Consider the following 22,388-nt stretch of genomic DNA (forward strand, 5'->3'; position numbering starts at 1 on the left):
CTAAGGAGCTCACCAGGGGCACCTGAGTGGCTCGATCCCTTAAGGTTCCAAGCTCAGGTCATGATCTCATGGTTCGTGAGTTCGAGCCCCATGTCAGGCTCTGTGCTGATAGCTCAGCGTCTGGAGCCTGCTTCAGATTCTGTGTCTCCCTCTCTTTCTGCCTCCTCCCCCCCTTTCTCTCTCTCTCAAAACTAAATAAACATTTTAAAAAATTTCTAAGGAGCTTCCTGATACTGCTGCTGCTGCTGGGACTACAGCCCCCACCTTGAGAGCAACACAGCCCTAGATCATTATGGCTAAATTCCTACAGGGACACTGTTCAGATATTGCAAGGGGCAGGGGGTGGGGGGGCGGCAGGGCAGCAGCTACTTAGATGCTGGTACTTGTCTGCTGACCATCTGAGATTTGACATGACCAGGGCAGACCATTGGCAACACAATTCATGTCCATTCTTAAGAAACTACTCCTATCAAGGTCACCAACAACCTCCCCATTGTTATATCCAATGGTCAAGGTTCAGGCCTAAATTTACTTAGCTCATAGGCACCATTTGACATAGTGGCCCCTCCCCACTTTCTGAAACCTTTTTTTCACTTGTCTTCAGTGCCTCCACCCTCTCCTGTCTTTTCTTCTAATTCATTAACTTCTTTTCCCAGCCTGATGTGATGCTTCTCCTTCTTTTCTCCTTCTTAAGTGTTGGGTATCTCGGAACTCAGTGGTCAAATTTTCTGTTATTCCTATCTACACTCACATACTTGGTGATCTCCTCCAATGTCAGAACTTTAAATGCCATCCTTATTCCCAAAGTCTCTGCCCTATGGCCTAGACCTTCTAGCCCAGACCTCTACCTTGAAACCCAGAATCAGATACTCAATAGAAACCTCCGCTTAGTGGTCTAATAAACAACTCAATATAACCAAAATGGAATTTTTTATCTGTCCCATCATTCACAAACATTAACCTTTTTTTCCAATTCTGAGCACTTATTTTAAGAAAACATTTGGGGCTGGTTGTGTTAGTTTGGGAGGTGGAGAATGACGAAGGGAACTATGTTTATGCCTCATATCCTATGTTCTGCTTTCTCTGTGGCCATACTACATAGTGAGCAACACTGACATTGACAAGGTGCACTTGGCTCACATGAGCTCTAACCTGGCATAATCCAAACAAGGCTAATATAGATTGCTTAATGTTAGGCATATAAAGCCAGCCACAAGAGAGAGGGTGCATTTAAGCTTATCAATTGTCTAATCACTCGACCAAATGGCCTAATAGAGTCAACTCTGTGTCCACTGGTGTGACTGAGGTGAACCTAAAAGCTTGTACCTCTATCAGTTTTTTTGGAAATGTTGCTGCCATATATCCTGACTGGGCTGACACCTCCTCATATACTTTAGACAAGTAAGCCCCATTTAGAATATTCAAGAAAGGTCCAATCATTGCAATCTGAGGCTACTAATAACATCTGTGGTTAAATATTTCATACAAATGCCTATTAACATCTTCAGATACCGACAAAATATTTAACGCTCAACATTCAAAGCTTCAAAGAATAATTTAATAATTATCTTAAAAAGTTATTTAAGGGGCGCCTGGGTGGCGCAGTCGGTTAAGCGTCCGACTTCAGCCAGGTCACGATCTCGCGGTCCGTGAGTTCGAGCCCCGCGTCGGGCTCTGGGCTGATGGTCAGAGCCTGGAGCCTGTTTCTGATTCTGTGTCTCCCTCTCTCCCTGCCCCTCCCCCGTTCATGCTCTGTCTCTCTCTGTCCCCCCAAAAATAAATAAACGTTGAAAAAAAAAAAATTAAAAAAAAAAAAAAAAAAAAAAAAAAAGAAAAAAAAAAAAAGTTATTTAAATTAAGTTTATACTGTTTTATGTTTATTTACTGAAGGAATAAAGTGGTACATGTGAGTAAATTCATTACCTTTGTTTCTAGTTTGTGCTTTGTGCTGTTAGGTCCTACTTCGTCTTTAAAAATTTGATTTCGGATCTTTTCCAAAGTAGTTCGGATCTAGGAGAAAAAAAAAATATTCTATTTTTTTTTCAAAGGCATTTAATGCCAAACACTTTTTTCTTTATACCAGCTACAGTATACCTGATTTATCTAGAAAGTAAGACAAAAATAACTACCACCAACCTGACTTGCATTTAGGCTAATATTGTTTAGATTGCAGAAAATGAGCATTTGGTCTTTATAATTCTTTCTCAGTCAAACCTAAAATATAGCCTAATTGAATATTATACTATAAAATAATTACTATATAGTAATTAGTATTTAATACTATTTAGTTCTATTTTTCCTATGTAGTAATTTAGTACTAATTTACTGTTTAGTAATTACTATAAAACAATTACTATTTAGTAATCACTACAAAATAATTACAGCTTAGTAATTATTTTGTAGTAATTACTAGCTAGTAATTACTAGAGAATAATTACTATTTAGTAATTACTACAGAATAATTACTAAGAGAAGATCATACAAATTTATGCATGAAATATAAGTTCCATGTCTTATTGACCTATGGAATTGCAAGACACTCAAAGATGAATTAATTGATCTGAATAAGTTACAAACTGTCTCTTTCCAAATTTTTCCGTCTCTTCTAAGAAACAGTTCATAAAAAATATATAGTTTTGTCAGTCATTATCATTGGATTCTCATAAGATTTCACATTTTTAATGAAGTAACATGCCAACATGTAGTCATTGGGGACAACAACCCTGAGCTGTGAAAAGGAACCAGGTCGGGAGAGACAGAGGCTCAGGAAGACACATAAACATCTACTTGGGAACATAGTATCAGCACTCATGAAACAGCTGAGAAATGATATAAAACAGTAGGAAGTGCAGAGGTGAATAGTGTGGGGCAAATTAAGTGCTGACAGGTATTCTGAACGCTTTTGGCCCATTATTCAATTTTACTCCACATGTGGTAGCAGAGGTTCATATCCTCAAGAGAAGTTTACCAAACGTGCTGAAATTTCAACTATCAAGATTGTCCTTTGCCAAATGTGTCCTCACCTGTTCTATGGAGGGAGAAACAAAGCCCACCAATCCAAATTAGGTTTCATTTTAAAAAAATCATATGCTGATATGATTTCCAGCACCTGCATACCTTTTTCACATATTCAGTCTCTTCAATAATCTGAGCTGATGTGGACTCATACAAGGCAGAATTATCTTCTATTTTACCCCTTGGGGGAACCTCTGTGGTTACGGTTACTGTTGTCATTGTGAATTCTGACTGTAGGAAAACATAAATCAGTTAGACAAAACTAACTTCTTTGGTGATATGATATAATATGGTTCATAAACTAAAAGAAGTTCTATATTCGCACTGTCATGAAATATAGTACAAAATATTATAAATTATTGATATCTGTATATATCCATAAATCTAGGAATTAATATAAAAACAATACCAGCTGAAGCATTCACTGATTAGAAGCGTAAAAATCAAATTATCTGAGAAGGAAAAATGTAAAGTGTTGTTTTTTTAATTCTACATCATATTGGACTGTATGACCTCATGAGTAGGGACCACATCTTATTCATCTTTATATTCTAGCACATTGTAAGTGCTTAATAAATTACTGTAGAACTAAAATCATATATTATAACAAAATCATATGTATATATCACATATATAAGTGATATGTACATGTATAAATATATGTAAGTGATATTTACATATATACACATATATCTATATTAATGATATATACATCTATATACACATATGTATATAAGTGATATATGTGTATATACATACATACATATGTCACTTATATACAAATATATTTATGTATATATCACTTATATACAATATACATTATACTTTATTTATCTCTCAATAGCTATAAAGGTCATCTATGGGAGAACTATTTATAATAGAAAATTATTGGGAAAAGCCCAAATACCCACGAAAAGAGGACCGGTTGAATAAACTAGCTACTGCAATGGAGTATTCCCCAGGATGCATTATTCAATAAAAAAGCATGGTTCAGAAAAGGAAATATAAAGGATACATAGCATCATAATTTCTAAAAGAAGGGAGAGGTGGATAGAAAGAGAAAACCTGTGATTTAAGTTTTGACATTGAACAATGTAATTATTCTACCTATTTATAAAATAAAACTAAATTAAAAAGAAGATGAAATCTTTCAAGATAAGAAATAAAACAAATGAATATATCCGTATATCAGGTTGGTGACATATCCACATGAATTATTTGAAGTGACTTTAAAACAAACCCAGGGACTATTTCTCCCAGGTGAGCTATGCCCTAAGAATAGAAAGAATCGCAAAACAATTGGGGTGCCTGGGTGGCTCAGTCAGTTAGGCATCTGACTCTTGGTTTCAGCTCAGGTCATGATCTCATGGTTCATGAGTTCAAGCCCTGCATTGGGCTCTGTTCTGGCAGTGTGGAGCCTGCTTGGGATTCTCTCTCTCTCTCTTTCTCTCTCTCTCTCTGACCCTCCCCTCCTTTCTCAATCTCAAAAAAAGAAAATTGCAAAACAATCTTAAACTACACTCACTAATAATATTGTTAGTGGACATATTGGAGTTGCAATTTTGAAACTAGTATATGTGCATGTACACATAGATGTATAATGTAGAATAAAGCCACAAAGCCATTGTCTTAACATCATTAGGAACCAAGATTTTGAGCATAAGAGAAAAAAACCCTACAATTATAACAAAAAATGTTCTGTAAAAAACTTACAATCCAAACTGAAATTATGTGTATAAAATAATGATTTATCTTCCTTTAAAAATGTATATTCCAGGTTTGGACACTCCAAAATTTAGAAATACAAGCAATTAATACTCACAGTGCCCAGACTGTGTTCCCAGTACCATTTTCTACAAAAAGAAGCCACAGCTTCTTGAATGGTTAAACTTTGGACAAGAAACATACAAAGTGATTTTGAGATATCTTGCTACACCAGAAGGCAGAAAGTGATCAAATACTACTCAAATAAGACACAAAAATCAAGCTGACAGAGGAATGAATAAAAGATTGGAACATATAAAAAATTTTGAAGGGCCCCTGTGTGGCTCAGTTGGTTAAGCGTCTGACTCTTGGTTTTGGCTCAGGTCATGATCTCACGGTTCATGGGTTCGAGCCCTGTGTTGGGCTCTGAGCTACTGGTGTGGGGCCTGCTTGGGATTCTCTCTCTCTCCCTCTCTCTCAAAATAAATAAATAAAAACTTAAAAAAAAAAGAATTTCTACTAATAAATCCAAATGGACTGATGGAATTAGAAGACTACATTTTGCAATCTCTTAGGAGGTAATGGATCTAAACAATAGCTATCAACCAGTCCTAAAATCATTAGGTGAGAGGTTGATGAAGAATGCATTAACCTGGGGAACCACACTAATCAATCTTAACATAAGTAGAAAGAGACAACCAGGTACTTTGTCCTCTAGATGTGGTACAATCATAAGTAGAAAGCATCACCCACAAAGTATGCTTAAAAAAAAAGTGAACTTGGGGCCCCTGGGTGGCTCAGTCTGTTGAGCGTCCAACTTCAGCTCAGGTCAGGATCTCGCGGTCCATGAGTTCGAGCCCCGCGTCGGGCTCTGGGCTGATGGCTCAGAGCCTGGAGCCTGCTTCCGATTCTGTGTCTCCCTCTCTCTCTGCCCCTCCCCCATTCATGCTCTGTCTCTCTCTGTCTCAAAAATAAATAAACGTTAAAAAAATTTAAAAAAAAGTGAACTTGAATCTGATCAAGCCTCTATATCTAAGGACAGTGAGTATCTGAATAAGAGGAAAATGTTCAATGACTCTACAAGGGTGAAGGTTGCGATCGGCCAAATCCCAATTATGTGAAATTTTACAGGAAAATAACTAGTTCCTTCCACAAATTAATTATATAAAGGAAGATTGGGGAAAAGAGAAGGAAAATTGCCCTAAATTAAGGCTCTTAAGAAACATGTGACCAAATGCAATATCTGGATCTTCTTTGGCACTTGATTCAAATAAACCAGTTACATAAAGTCATTTTTGAGACGACTGGGGGGATTTTAACACTGACTGGATAATAGATGATGTTAAAGAATCACTAGTTTTGCTAGGTATGATATTAGAGTTATGATAGATCTTTTGAAAGATCTTTTCTGTTAGTCATAGAGACTGAAATATTTGCAGGTAAAATAATATTACATTTGCAATTGCTGTAAAATGCTCTAGTAGAGAAAAAATGTCTGGTGGGGTAAAGATGAAAGAAGTTTGGCAAAATGCAGGGAGTTGTTGAAGCAGGCAAGGGCACACTCCTCTGTCTATTTCTGTTTGAAGTTTTCATAATAAATAGTAAAGAACAAAAAAAATAAAATAAGTAAAACGAAATGCCCTGTGAGGTAGGATTATTCATATCATCTTGCTGATAAGGAAGCCAAGACTCCCGTAGGTGGTAACTTACCCAAGGTCACAGTAAAACTAACAGAGCTGTAACTCAAGCCTTTGTCTTCTGGACACCAAGTTCAAGAGTGTTTCCATCACATTAAGCCTGGCTTCCCTAGTGAGAAAAAAAAAATATTTAAAATTTATCAATGACCTGTGCTGTTAAAGCACACGAAGAATTTTCATATTTTTTGCTAGCATCATTTTATTTATTTATTTTTTTTTAATTTTTTTTTTTTCAACGTTTATTTATTTTTGGGACAGAGAGAGACAGAGCATGAACGGGAGAGGGGCAGAGAGAGAGGGAGACACAGAATCGGAAACAGGCTCCAGGCTCTGAGCCATCAGCCCAGAGCCTGACGTGGGGCTCGAACTCACGGACCGCGAGATCGTGACCTGGCTGAAGTCGGACGCTTAACCGACTGCGCCACCCAGGCGCCCCTGCTAGCATCATTTTAAAACCAGATAGCTTCTGGGATAACTCAAAGTCCTGTGTTTATCCTTTAATCTTCAATGAAATTGACAGAGTATGCCAGGAATTTTCCATTTTATCATAAATCCTCTTAGCCACAATGGCTTCTATTTGTTTTGCCTGAAGTTGATTTGGCAGCTGCAATTCAGCAAGTCTTGTTTGCAGTCTGTGAGTGGAGGTGCCTCTGGTACTTAGTCCTCTGACATCTCTTCTGGGAGGAAGTTCTTGGTCCCAAAACAGCATTTAAATGAAACTTGAAATAAAAGCAACATCTACAGAGACAATAAATAGTGTGTCTATAAACTAGAAGGGCACGGTCAGCAAACCACGTGAGCCCAGTCTGGCTTCCCACCTACTTGCAAAGCCTAGGAACTAACAATGGTTCTTACAGCTTTTAGTGGTCCAACACACACACATACACACACACACACACACACCCCAAAAATCAAAGCAAGAACAACATTTTGTGACACATGAAAACTATATCAAGTGAGGATTTCGTGTCCACAAATGAAGGTTTACGATAACCACAGCCATTCATTTACATATTGTCTGTGCTTTTGCTTTCGCCCTACAACAGTGGAGTCGAGTGGTTCTGACAGGGAAAATATGTGGCAAGCAACGTCTCAAATATTTACGATCTGGTCTTTTACAGCAAAAGTTTGCTGCCCCCTGGGTTAGGGTGTAGCACAATCTGTGGGAAAATATAGGCAAGCAGAATAATCAGTTGGGTCTGAGTTCTGTTTTGTTCTCCAGTTCAGTCCCCCTTGATCTATGGTCCCATTTGATTGATTTGCATTCTTTTTTTCTTTTTAGTGCATTACACACTGTGTACATTAACAAATGATAAGGGGCATTTCAGAACAGGAATTAACCACTCTTCAGAAAGGGTTCTGATGGATTCTCACAGTCTTTCATAATTTGAAAATCACATTGGGCCTCATGTTATATATCCTAAATACACTCTCTTTCATGCCTTTTATTCTTTTTTTTTTTAATTTTTTTAACGTTTTATTTATTTTTGAGACAGAGAAAGACAGAGCATGAACTGGGGAGGGGCAGAGAGAGAGGGAGACACAGAATCAGAAGCAGCTCCAGGCTCTGAGCCATCAGCCCAGAGCCCGACGCGGGGCTCGAACTCACGGACCGCGAGATCGTGACCTGAGCTGAAGTTGGACGCTCAACAGACTGAGCCACCCAGGCGCCCCTCATGCCTTTTATTCTTAATATCAAGGAGTTTTGCTCCTTAATCATTGATATTTCTCAAATTATCGTATCTCCTCCACTCACTGGTTGGGCTATCTTAAACAAGTTACATAAAATTTTAGCCTCAACTTACCTGTATCTGTAAAATAGAGGTAAAACACCTACCTTTGTAATTTTTTAAAAGTTTATTTATTTATTTTGAGAGAGTGAGAGCACGAGTGGAGTAGGGGCAGAAAGAGAGGGAGAGAGAATTCCAAGCAGCACAGAGCCTGACACGGGGCTCGAACTCACAAACTATGAGATCATCACCTGAGCAGAGATCAAGAGTCAGTTGCTTAACCAAGTGAGCCACCCAGGCATCCCTCTGAGCATTTTTTTTTAAATGTTTTATTTATTTTTGAGAGAGAGAGAGACAGAGTGTGAGCAGGGGAGGGGCAGAGAGAGAGGGAGCCACAGAACCTGAAGCAGGCTCCAGGCTCTGAGCTGTCAGTACAGAGCCGATGCGGGTCTGGAACTCCTGAACTGCAAGATCATGACCTGAACTGAAGTGTCGGTGGCTTAATGACTGAGCCATCCAGGTGCCTCTGAGGGTTTTTTTTTTTTTTTCAATTTGTTGGTTGCACAAGGCATACCAACTGTCCATCCATAATGGACAGTAATGGTTAATATGGTCACTCCTATTATTTTGTATTATTAATAACCACAGAAGACGTGCAGCCTATAACAGAGGGGTCAGTTCATGCTTATCTGGTTGCAAAGTTTATATCCAACTCTATTCAAATGTTCTCTCTTTGATTCAGGAAATTTTTGCGCCCTTGATTTATATAAAGAAGTCCAAGGGGAGCTTAATCCAGCAAAGTCCAAATTGCCATATGGCATTACCATCCTGGGGAAAATCCATCTTAGCATTTGATTTCTGCCAGGAGTAGATTAGGCAGATAAAATTTTCAAAATAAAACACAATCAGTTAATTAAAGCGAGAAAAGAATTTTATTTGTTTTATGCTAGAGTGGATTGAAGAGAGCTTCCAAGTGGCATCGTGCCAAAAGGTGTTAGTTTCTAGATCAGGGCTTTTCGAGCAGGGCTCCCAGGAGGAAGGAGTGGTGCTAAGTAGACAGGGCTTTGCCACCTCCACGTGAACCAAAGCAGTTCTGCTTTGTTCTGTCACACGCTGAATTGTTCTACGAGGCTTTCTGTGAAGAAAGAACATTCTACAACTCGGCACTCAGCAGCTGTGTGACCTTGGGCCAGTTTCTTAACTTCTTTGCGCCTTGGGTTCCTTAGCAGTAAAATTCAGATAAAATTAATAATGAATAATGATAGAAATAATAAACAATATGAGGTTGTTTGTGAGTTAACATTTTCCAAGCACTTAAAACAGCACCTAGCACATAATAAATGATTTGTATGTGTTTGTCCAATGAGTAAATAAAATATGTATCCATTATCCACAATGACTGCTGATAAGCAATCTGAGTAGTAGAGAAGAAGAACCAGGTAATATTTCAAACAGTCTGCAGACTGAGCGGGCTATAAAGGAAAATCTGCTTCTGGGATTTTAAGACTGGCAAATCCACGGTATTGGTTCTTTCTCAATAACACATCAATAATTCATCACCTGATTAAGCTAACATATAATGAATAGTTTACAATGTATAAAGCAATTCATAAGCATTAATTGTAATCTGTGTGATCAACCAACACATCCATGGGCGCCCAGGATAATGTAACTAAACCTACTTCTCTATTTAATGACATAAGAATGGCTTATCCATTATACAATAAACACATCAAAGGCCCTGTTACGGAGCTGAATTTTGCTCCCTCCCCATTCCTATGTTGGAGTCTTGACCCCCAGTATCTGAGAATGTAACCTTATTAGGAAATAGGATTATTACCGATGTAATTAGTTAAACGAAGTCACACTGGAGTAGGCTGGGCCCTTCATCCATCATGACTGGTGTTTTTATAAAAATTTGGACACAGGGGTACACAGGAGAATGCCACATAAAGTTGAAGATAGAGAAGAAGGTGATGCTTCTACTTGCCAAAGAATACCTAAAGTGGCAAGCAAACCACCAGAAGCTGGAGGAAAAACATGGAACGACTCTTCCTCACAGCCTTGGAAGACCCTACGCCGACCAACACCTTGACCTTGGACTTCCAGCTTCCACAACAGTGAGACAAGAAATTACTACGTTTAAGCCACTTAGCTTGTGGTACTCTGTCAGAGCAGTCCCAGGAAATGAATACGGGAACTGTTTATACTTTGAGATGCTAACAAAGGTATTTTCTTCCTCTATGTAACCTTTGATCGATTCATTCATATATTAAATATTCATTGGAATACAGCTGTGTCGGGTGCTGTGGCCACAGAAGTGCACCAGACACCCTGCCTTCATGGGACCTTCAGTACGGAGAGGAGACAGACATTGAACAAACCAGTGAATACACAGGGAATGTAGCGAGAGGTGGGTGACAAGAGTGATGGAGAAAAGTAGCGAAGGGCAACAAAATAAAAGGAGGTGCTGTTTTGGGTCAGTGGTGAGGGAAGGCCCATCTGAAGAGGTGGAATTCAAGCAAAAGACTTGACTAAAAAGACTGAATTTGTGTGGCCACCTGGGAGAAGAGGATGCCAGGCAAAGCGGGGAGCAAGAGAAAGGCTGGAAGTCGCTTGGAATAATGTTCTTGGAACAACAAGGTATGCAATGTAGGCTGCCACTTCTTTTTCTTTTCTTTCAATGTAGCAGGGATTTTTTTTTTAATACTGAAACTTGTTAAGACTTCCAGTTGACTAGAGGAGGTGTCTCCTTAGCTACTTCAAACAGGTCTACTCCTGGCCGGTATGGCTCTCTCAAGGTTGAAGGAAAGGCAGGGTGTAGCAAAGTGCGGGAGAAAGTGTGCCACAAGGCATATGGAACTGACTCCAGGTCCGTGCACAGAAGGGACAATAAAATTCAGCTGACTGCACAGCGGTATTCTCAACTCACTTCTATGGGCGTTACCTGAAAGGCACCATGGTGGATACGTGCATGTTTTGACTGTCCAGCACTTGAATCTCCTCCCCAGATTATGTGGAATCACACCTGTATGAGTCTTTGCAGGAAAGGTCCCTCACTTGTTCTTCCTCACTTCCTGGGGCTGGAGAAAGTGAGCCACTTGAGTGCTCCCATCTGGAAACAGCACTCAGGGATTGGCCCTTGGCATGCTGAAGCTGGAGGCAGTGAAAGCCCCATAATTCTCCTGGGAAGGGAAGGAGCCTGGCATAGAGCGGGGCTTTGTGTCCAGATGGCAGCAACACCAGTGGTGGTGTCTAGGGACCAGTGGCGATGCCAGGACTCTATCTTACTCTCGTGACAGACTGATCTTTGATCAAGTACCAGCACACTGGATTCTTCCATTTCCAAACCAGTAAGCTCCTTTTCAACTTAAGTTATCTAGAATCAATTCGCTTAACTGACTGGTTTGCAGCCAGGAGCCCCGACTGGTTTTAGCACAGTTTCTGAGTTGTCAGTTTCTCGGTTCTGAGCTAACAATATTGAATATTGTTTCATCATTCTTGGTCACTATTGTTTGGAGCTTAGATATTAGAAACTGAAAAAGTAAGTTGCAATAAAAGTGAACAAGGGTAATTAGGTTATGTGAGGGAAAAAAGCTAACATATCTCCAAGCCCTTGGTGAGACTGACCGTGTGCTGAATATTAAACAGCACACCTGTTCTGCAACTACGTTACACAGCACAATGGTGACATCCAGTGTCAGCTGGCTAAATCTCAGGTGACTGTGCAGTTTACCTAAACATAACAAACAGTATTTCAAAAGCCATGCATGTTAGCACTGAGCTCAAGTAATAATAACATTGTTTTCAAGTAATAATCTAAGATTTTTTAAGCAGAATTAATTTTATTCATTTGTGACACTCATATGTATACAAACATATCTACATCCTGACCCATGCTATAGAAAGCTCTTAGATATGAAATAAAAGCTATTTCATTTTTTAAAAGGATTGAAACATTGGCACAAATACAATATACAAATAATGGCAATTGACAAACACTGTGCCATTTACTAAAAATCATTTTCCCTATATTGTCAAAATTGATCATTACGATATACTGTGCTATATCTATTATCTGTATATCTGTGGCTACATTTAAATCCACCCATATACATAGGTATAATGCAACCAAGTCACAGAAAAGTGATAGAAGTTTTTCAGGGTCATAAACTGACCTCTCCACTTGAGCCCAGTGAAGTGACCTTAAATCCAGGTATCTTTGTAATGAAATAATCTATCTTCATAGTTCATTGGAATAATTTGAAATTTTGAAAACAGCTGAAGATTTCACCTAGTGCCCAGTATAGCAGCTAAACTACAAAGGGTACAAATCACATGAATCCATTCCAATTTGGGGAAGACTAGGGAAAAGAGACCAGAGCCTGCTGAGTGCCTACTATTTTCAAGCTAGAGTTTGCTGCCTTTAATAATCCTCATAAACACCCTGAGAGGTTGGTGTCATTATTCCCATTTTACAGATGAGGAAATGAGGCTGAACAAGATTAAGCAAAGACAGCTAGTTAATGATGGTCGTGGATCGCAAGCCATAAGTCTGCTGGCTCTTTCCAACTTACTACCTTGCTTTCTGCTGAATTCTGAATGGGTTTCTAAGTCTAATTTCTTAGGCCCAAGTTAGTATAGTAGTCAGGTCACTAAGTAACAGTCAATTTACTCCTGCTGTGAGCTCCCCAGTGTGTCCTTTTGAAACATGAGCAGATGTTTCTGTCTCAGTAGATTTATTCCACGAACCAAAGCAGTATGGCTTCATGGTGTAAAAAACGGTGGGTTCGGACCACAGCTTATTGAGGACATTTGATTACAGGACATCACTTGGAAGTGTCAATGTCTAAGCTCAGCTGTCCCCTCACTATCCACCCTCCACCACCCACCCCCAATCAGTCAACTATTCTTTCTGCTCTGACCTCAGTTAACAACTCAGAAGCCACTTATGACTTATCAGTGAAGAGAAAATGAAAAGCAGCACACATTAATGATATATATCTGAGTCATGGGTAAATTTACAAGGAAGGTGCCCTTTTGGAAAATTTCCGTTGTGGCTTTATAAAATATTTGAAGAGTGGAGGGCTCAGGAATCTACTGCATGTCTTTAGCTTCTTGAAACTCATCTGGGAATAGTTTCGCTTCAACATAATTTCCTTCATTGAAAAAATTATCTACTGAGGGGGCAAGACAGAAAATACCAGGTTTGAATGAGGATGTAGAACAACTGGAACTCCTGTCTGTTGCTGACAGGTATGCAAAAGGGGCAGCCATGTTGGAGAGCCCGTAGGCTGTTTCTTATAAAGCTATGCACACACTGTACAACCCAGCAATCCCACTTCTAGGTATCTACCCAAGTTAAATGAAGCTCTATGTTCCATAAAGCACAAATGTTTCTATTTGCCAAACACTGGGAAAAATTCAAATATTCATCCATAGGTTGAATCTCAGTCATCAATAGGGAAGAATGAGCTACTAGGGCAACTGGGTGGCTCAGTTGGTTAAGCGTCCAACTCTTGATTTTGGCTCAGGTCATGATCTCACAGTTCGTAGTATTGAGCCCCACGTCAGGCTCTGCGCTGACAGCGTGGAGCCTGCTTGGGATTCTCTCTCTGCCCCTCCCCTGCTTGATTGCTCTCTCTTTCTCTCTCAAAAAAATAAATAAACATTAAAAAGAAAGAATGCGTGCATGTCCCCACCAATTTCAGAGCATATAAAAGTGGGAAGGGCGATGACAGGTTCTTGTAAATGGTATATGACTCTTAGAAGACATTTGGAATGACACTGTCAGTGGAAGTCTAGAAAAATGCACTTCTTCTAGAAGTTTTTGAACCTTACCAAGTTAAAAAAAAAAAAAAAAGACATTACCAGTGGAGACTGATTAATTCATCCAATCACAGATCATCAAAACCACAGTGTTCTCACTGAAGGGATTTCAGCAAGTTGTTCCGGTATTTCAAGCAGAAAGAAGAAGAAGAAGAAGAAAAAAAAAATGAGTTCTATTCAGCACATTCAGCTTTGGAAAACTACATTATTTAATCTAAACTATCTTGCTTTCAAATTTTAGAATTTTAAAAATAAAATCCTTTGCATTCCAAGTCATCAATAAAATCAACCTTTAAATTATATTAATGCTCTTTTTTCCCCAATAGGAAAGTGTAATGTCAGCAGTCACTTCCACACATGAAGAGACATATTGTCTTCTCTTGAGTCTCACAGAATCTGCCAACTTTGAATAGAAGGGTTTCTACTCAACCGGAGAAATCCTTCTAAGAGGATCTTTAAGCATAAATTGTCAAATGTAACCTAAGAATACATTTGCTGTAGTAGTCCACACAAAGCAGGGTGAGTGGGGGTTCTGACTGAGCTGCTGTTCAAGGTTCCTGATTCCTAAGAGAGGGAAACCAAAGGTCAATGCTTTTGCAGTGCTAGAAATTTCTGATATGCTTTATGTTAAGTGTGCCATTAAAATATGTTATTAGGAAGCACTCATATTTTTGAGAGTACTTCAGTTATCACTGTTAAGTAAAACAATCATCAAAATTCGCCCACTCTAAATGCATCATTTGTGAAGAGCAGGTAGCAAAGGAGATGTAGTCTCTTCGCAAATATTAATGTCAAGAGTGAAACATCTTCCGGGCGCCTGCGTGGCTCAAGTTGGTTAAATGTCCGACTTTGCCTCAGGTCATAATCTCACGGTTCATAGGCTGACAACTTAGAGCCTGGAGCCTCCTTTGGATTCTGTGTCTCCCTCTCTCTCTACCCCTGCCCTGCTCATCCTCTGTCTTTCTTTCTAAAAAAATAAATAAACATTAAAAAAAAAAAAGAGTGAAATATCTTCCGAGTCCAACCTAGAATACCAAATGACTCATGCTTTCTGTTCCTTGCACAGGGTTGACTATTTACTCTTTTTGTGGGAGCGTCATAGAAAGATCACAGTTATGGCAAACACAGAAACTATTGGTGTATTCCATACCATGAATATATTTTTCATAAGTATAAATAAGAGGTTGGACCCTACAATTATTTCACATTATGCTACCATGAAAGCTGGACCACAGTATCTGTCTTAACACTTAAAGGTAAATGCAGAAATACCTACCCGCTGGTGAACAAAATGTGGGCTAGCTACACCACGGAATGAATATTAGTTAGCAATAAAAAGGAACCAACTACTGATACATGCTACACCTCATGTATGAACCTCAAAAACACTGTTCTACGTGAAGGAAACTAGATGCTAAAGACTATATATATTTTGTCATCCCATTTGTGTGAAATGTCCAGAAAGTCAAATCAAAAGAGAGAGAAAATAGATCAGTGGTTGTCTGGGAATGGGGTTGAGGATAGTCATAACAAATAGGCAGGTGGAGTCTGCCTATGAGACTGTTCTAAAATTGGATGGCAGTGATGGATTGGCCTTTGGTCACAATTCCATAAATTTACTAAAAATCACTGGATTACACACTTGGATATATTTTACGGTATGTAAAGTATGTCTCCAATAAGCTGTTTAAAAAAAAAAAAACAGCAACAACAACAACAAGCGAAAATACGTTGGGTAAAATAAGTCTTTTCCTCTGGGGTAAAATATAATTGCAGTCATATTTTTCTAATTTATAGGACAAAATAATCTGATAAGATAGAAGCTTCTCAACTTGAAGTTTCTCATTCATTGATTTATATGCTAAATTACTGGCATCCACAGTGAAAGTTTGGTTTTTATTTAACTGGCATGAAATTGATAGTTAGCTATTTCAGGCTTAATATCTCAATTTTTCTTAATATTAAACCCAGAACACGTGATTTCCAAGTTCTTCCCCAACCTAAGCAAAAGAGAAAAACACTGACCTGAATAAAATATAAGTTCCTTTACACTTTTGAGAGTTGACTATTGAAATCCGTACAGAGTGTGTGATTTGAAGATGATCTAGTTTCAGTTACTGTCAAAATTGATGGATGATCATTGATACGGTTCTTATCTATGAGCTTCAGGTATCCTGGAGGACTCCAGCATTGTGTAAATTCCACGAGGACAGGAATGTGACTTATTTCTTACTTACACAAAGCTGTATCCACCGCCCCCTCCTGACTTGAACTCCGAACACGGTGGCCTACTCAACAGGTGCTCAAGAAATGAGTGAGTGGGCCCACATATGCACCAATTATTGTCTAACACTGAATGTGCTCACATTCTTGCTTTTGTTTTCTACAAACCCATGTAGATGACTGTTTTCACGCTTCTTAAAACGCAAATTCACTTGAACATGTTATTAAATTGATAATAACATTCTGCCATTATGAACTTTTCTATTGATAAATGGCCTATAATTTTTCTGTAAATATCCCAGTTCAAAAGATTTGAAACCACTCCTTTAAAATACTTTTAGATTCCCTTCAAAACCTTCCGCTCCTTCCTTTTTCAGTCATTATTCCAAACAAATAAATATACACCTAATTTTTCAGCGTCAGTCAGGATTTGGACGGCAACTCAAGCTCGCTGTCCAGCGCATTGTAAATCAATCAGCTAACAAATAACATGACTGTTATTATTAATTCACCAAATCATAAAGGTGAATGATATAACTGAAATAGTGTCGGTATTTATTTCAAAAGTCTCTTTTTAGTTAGTGCAAGTTTATCTACCAAATTTACTTAGCAGATCACAAAGACAGGAACCTTATGAAATTTGCCAAAGTCTCAGGACGTGTAAGCTGTTTTCATTCTTTCTCTAAGTAGCTGAGCAGCCACCAGGGTATTCCCAGCCTTAGGCACAAATACCTCTGTGTCAGGGACCTTCACTCTCAAACTCTCAGTGTTGGGGAGGGGTGGGGCTGTGAGAGAGGGAGAGGGAGACAGGCCAGTAAAGGAAACAACAGCACCAATTGTGTCTGCCAGGGTACCTGAGACTCTGGCTCAGATCATATTTCTGAAAAACCAGGCTTCTGCAGAACTGAAGATTTAATAGCATTAGGCAAAATCAAAAGGACAGATTATCTTTTCCCTATTGCAAATGCAGAAGAATTCCCTTTGATGCTTCATTTGGTCTATGGATACCAAGAAAGTAAAGAGAGTTTTGATTCCTAAAATAACAAGGATAGTATAAGGGTAATCAGACACAGCTCAGTCACGTTTGGGGCTAAACGCTTCTTCTGATCTTACATATGTCTATTCCCCCCTCTTCTGAAGAAGGCTGAAAAGCTTACAGCCATGTCTTCACCCAATCCAAAAACTACTTTTGCACTACGCTGCGCTATTCTTCAGTAAGATAATACTGCTGCTTTGCACAACTACCCAGCGCTCTGTAACTTCCAGCTCCACCATCCCACGAGGGTAGCAAACTGTCAACCAGTGGGCAGTTCTCTTTTTGCTACACCGGCGGCTACAGAAGCCAGCACGAATGAACGAAGGGTAAGACAACCACCTTTATTCATTCATCTGTGCTCTTAAACGTTGTGGGCCGAGGTGACCTGTCAAAGCAACCGTGCGGGCGTTCCGAGGCGACAGCAAGTCTTCCGGTCCTCCCAGTCGTGGAGACCTCCTGGCAAAGGAGGTCTAACCTAAAACACTGACCTAAATAAATAACCTGTGTGCACCGGGCTAAGGAGGGTTGTTCTTTCTCCGGGGAGGGGGGGTGGAGGTGGGGGAAGGCAACTCTTTCTCTTCCAGAGCAGAAACTTCTCAGCCAAGGAATCAGAACCCAGGACACAGACAGGTTTACAGAAAGGAATATCCTCCTCACCAAGACCGGTGTATGCCCGGGGTGCACTGAGCTGCTCCGAGGGCCCTGGGCGCCCACTCACCTGGGGGGGGGGGGGGGGGGGGGGAGTGGCCTGGCGCGCGCCACAGGGGCGAGATCGCCGACCGCCGGGGCTCGCCTCCCAGGGAGCGCGCTGAGCCAGTGCGGGGTCCCTGCGCTGCTCTCCCGCCTCCGGTCTGGGTCGGCTCCGTGGGGCGTCGGTGGCTCCTCGGCGTCTAGATTGGGCTCCGCCCCGCAGGGCGCGTCCGGGGCAGAGTTCGGCGCCGGGGAGACTCCGGGGAGGAGCCTGGGCTCCCGCCGCGCCCCGGGGCACCGGCCCTGCTCTGCGCACCCGGGTGTGCGCTCCCCGCAGCCCCCCCACCCCCACGGCCGCCCCAGGTCCCGAACCCTGCACGCCTCTCCGTAGAGTGATGTGAAGGGGGTATCGCTACTGCTTTTGAGGGAGGTTCTGTTTGCACTGTCAGTTCGTAAACTTTTGTCTTCGTGGTTTATCATAAAACTTTTGATTGTGGAGTAATTTTAGATTTAAGACAAAGTTGCAGAGCTAGGACAGACTTCCCTAAACCGCTCAGCCCGTGCCCCCTTGATATTCACACCCCACGTGTGTGTATGTTACACGGGTGCAGGGTACCTTTGTCAAAACTACGAAATTAACATTGGCCTGTTGCTATGAACTGAACTCCATCTTACACAGATTTTGCAAGGTTTCCTCTCTGTTTCAGGATCCCCCATCCAGGATTGCACCCCGCATTTAGCGTCTTGTCTTGGTGTGTTAACAGTTTCTGCGTCTTGTTTTTCTTGACGGTTTTAAAGGATTCTGCTAAGCTATATTGTGGATAGCTCTCATTTCGTTTTGTGTGATGTTTTCCTCATGATTAAAGTGTGGCTATGGGTGTGGTGGAGGAAGACCACAGTGGGCAAGTGCCTTTCTCATCACCGCCTTCTGTCAGGATACACCATAGCAAGGTGAGTTAACATTCATCACTTGGTTAAAGTAGTGTCTGAGAGCTCTCTCCACTGCACAGTTACTGTTTTTCTTTTTCCATACTCTTTTCTTTGGATGGGAGTCACTAAGTTCAGCCCATATCAAGAGAGGAGGGTGGGGAAATCAAACTCCACCTAGAGGGTGGGAAAGCGTACCTACATATATTACTGGAATTATTCAGTAAGGAGGATTTATTCCTCCTGTCCCATTTATTAATCTAGTCAATCATATATTTATTTTTTTTTAAATTTTTTTTTCAACGTTTTTATTTTATTTTTGGGACAGAGAGAGACAGAGCATGAACGGGGGAGGGGCAAAGAGAGAGGGAGACACAGAATCGGAAACAGGCCCCAGGCTCTGAGCCATCAGCCCAGAGCCTGACGCGGGGCTCGAACTCACAGACCGCGAGATCGTGACCTGGCTGAAGTCGGACGCTTAACCGACTGCGCCACCCAGGCGCCCCATCAATCATATATTTATATCAGCATGGACTCATGTATGTTCACTTTATGCTTTGTGCTATAATTAAATACTATATTATTTATTATGTTGATCAAAGTGTTCCTGCTTTGAATACTGGGAGCTCTTTGAGGCTGGCTCCTGTGTCCCTTTGAAAGTTCATAAACATTTAGGGCTGGGGATAAAAACCTCACTAGTTATTGGCTCCACCCCTCTCACATTTAACAAATGTAGAAAACTGAAGCCCCAATCCCCTAATATCTAAGGGCTTTTCTGAATCTTCCTGGGAATCCTATGATTACTGGTTTCCAGCCTGGTAAAAGAAAGGCAAAAGAAATGCTTCTTGGTTTGTTTGTTTGTTTGTTTGTTTGTTTGTTTGTTTGTTTTCCTAACAGATGAACTTGTAGATTGGGATCCATCCGGAGAAGTTAAAGTTGAGGTTTCTTTAGGTAAATTTTGGTTAACTAATCCTTGTGTTTCTATTAAATAGATATATGTATATTCACAGACAAACCATGTTCCAAAGTTAGCCATGGGTATTTATAACTGCTTTAAACATTGAAGAAATCCAGCTGCCAAAGATCCTTTGTTACATTGCTTTAGATTGCTCATGTTTGCATTTGCAAGCTGGTCCTGTAAACATGACATTTCCTCTTTCTGAGCTGGAATCTCCCTCAGCATTTGATGCTGGCCTGCCTTCTGTGACCCCCACCTCTCTTTCCGCCTTTAACCTTTCTTGGAGAGAGGAATCTACCCCATTAGTCCTGGGTTTGCCAGGGAAGCACAGGATGGATTGGCCAGTGAGTAATCCAGCTCCACTGAGGGAAGAGATTTTCTACTTTTTAAGCATTTTTGACAGAGTTACTAAAAAGAATATACTTAGGTATTTGTCCATTTTGGAAAACTAAAGCTTTTCCATATTGTATATAAGTCCTAGCATAGCCCAGAGAAATTGACAAGATTAGTGGTGAAGGTGAGATATCTGTGCATTTTCCTGGAGAGAGAGGATTTTAACTGAAAGTAGTAATTAAAAAAAAAATTTTTTTAATGTTTGTTTATTTTTGAGAGACAGACAGAGCGTGAGCAGGGGAGGGGCAGAGAGAGAGAGGTAGACACAGAATGGGAAGCAGGCTCCAGGCTCTGAGCTGTCAGCACAGAGCCTGACGAGGGGCTGGGACTCTTGAACTGCAGGATCATGACCTGAGCAGAATCGGAAGTCGGACACTTAACCAACTGAGCCACCCAGCCGTCCCTGAAAGTAATAATTCTAATCGGTATCGAGTACTGACTGCATTTCATTGTTCTGCAAATGTACTATTACCTAAGTAATTTTAATAACTCTGTGGGGAGGAGAACGGGGAACCACTCAGGATTAACGAGAATGTGGAACTATAAAATATTAGTAAACTACATAGTGCTGCTCAAGAGAATCCATAAACCGCCCTTAAATTTAAAACTCTAGTGGTATGTCTTACAGGATGGAAATTGAGGGAAGGGGGCTCAATGTTTATGGATTTCTCTTATAGCTATAGCATTTGATTGCTATTTTTATGACAGAATATACATAAATCATTTTAAGTAACCACATTTTCTGAGTCTGCTTTTCTTCACATTTTACCTACCCTTATCCACATTTAAAAAAACAAAAGTATTGGTATTTTAGTATTATATGTTTTTTGGAAAGGCTTGGATTGGTTTGGCTGGGTAGGGACTAAAGCACCTCAAACCACCCTCACTGAATAAATATTAGGACCCTGTGTAGGGCGTTCACCAAAATGGAAGGATTTAGGAGGAGAAAGAAAGTACCAGATGCCGTCTTGCCTCCCAGAGCACACGACACATTGTTGTCTGGGTTAAAAGAGGGTCTGACTGTAAATCAAGAACCCACATTCAGAGCCTGTGCCTCGTGGCTTTCAGACTGGGGCTCATATTTGGAACCACTGTTGTTTGTTTCTGTTGGGGGTTATTTGCTAAAAGGAAATTTTATATATATTTTATTTTTTTTATTAAAAAATTTTTTTAACGTTTTTTATTTATTTTTGAGACAGGGAGACAGAGCATGAACAGGGGAGGGTCAGAGAGAGAAGACACAGAGAGGGAGACACAGAATCTGAAACAGGCTCCAGGCTCTGAGCTGTCAGCACAGAGCCCGATGAGGGACTTGAACTCACGGACCATGAGATCATGACCTGAGCTGAAGTCAGCCGCCCAACCGACTGAGCCACCCAGGTGCCCCTATATAATATATTTTAAAATGCAAGCCCTACCATGTCATTTCAGTCCCCCCCCCCCCACACACACACACATTACACACACACACCACCACCATTCATTAGAAAACTTTGTTGTCCCCTCGTGACCTCGGGCTTAGAGCTTAACCCTCCCCAGGGCAGAGAAGTCCTCACCTCCATCTTTCCTGCTCCCTCTCTTGCCACATTGCTGCACTGTTTGACAGCGAGGTGCGATGGCTTATGGTGTTCCAAACCCTCTCTTGTTTCTCACTTTATTCCTTTTTGCTCTAGTTACCCCCCCCCACACACACCCTCACCCCACAGACTAAGAATGCCCTTTCCCCTCCTCTTTGCCTGGAAATCCCTGCTCACTTTATTCCGTATGTATAAGGAAATCTTCCCTTGAGATCCCCCACCGACTTTGAGCACCCCCCGTAGATCTTCCCACAAAATGCTCCCTATGTTGCATGTTATTGTATTCATTTCCCATGGCTGTAACAAATGACCACAATCTTGGTTGTGGGCGCCTGGGTGGCTCAGTCAGTTAAGAGTCCGACTTCAACCCAGGTCATGGTCTCCTGGTTCATGAGTTCTTCTGTGTCTCCCTCTCTCTCTCTGCCCTTCCCCTGCTTGCGCTCTGGCTCTTTCTCAAAAATAAAAGTAAACACTAAAAAAAATTTAAATGCGCATTTATTATCCAACAGTCTGTGGGTCAGAAGTCTGACCTGGTGCTCAGTGAGCTAAAATCAGTACATCGGCAGGCTGCGCTCCTTTCGGAGGCTTTAGGGGAGGATCTGTTCTCTT

The 22,388-nt window shown here is 40.7% G+C and overlaps 1 protein-coding gene across 1 annotated transcript in view; it reads right to left on the reverse strand.

Moving 5' to 3' along the window:
- CCDC68 (coiled-coil domain containing 68) overlaps nucleotides 1-14,871 on the reverse strand; it is a 47,104-nt gene extending 32,233 nt beyond the window's left edge. Inside the window, exons 1-4 of the mRNA XM_043558885.1 lie at nucleotides 14,018-14,871; nucleotides 6,430-6,525; nucleotides 3,118-3,248; nucleotides 1,924-2,010 (exon numbers count right to left, since the gene is read on the reverse strand). Of these exons, the coding sequence (XP_043414820.1) occupies nucleotides 1,924-2,010; nucleotides 3,118-3,234 (204 nt within the window). The 5' untranslated portion in view covers nucleotides 3,235-3,248; nucleotides 6,430-6,525; nucleotides 14,018-14,871. The remainder of the gene's footprint in view (nucleotides 1-1,923; nucleotides 2,011-3,117; nucleotides 3,249-6,429; nucleotides 6,526-14,017) is intronic.
- Between the last annotated feature and the right edge of the window lie 7,517 nt (nucleotides 14,872-22,388).

The sequence above is a fragment of the Prionailurus bengalensis genome, chromosome D3, assembly GCF_016509475.1.
Source record: "Prionailurus bengalensis isolate Pbe53 chromosome D3, Fcat_Pben_1.1_paternal_pri, whole genome shotgun sequence".
Taxonomy (NCBI): Eukaryota; Metazoa; Chordata; class Mammalia; order Carnivora; family Felidae; genus Prionailurus; species Prionailurus bengalensis.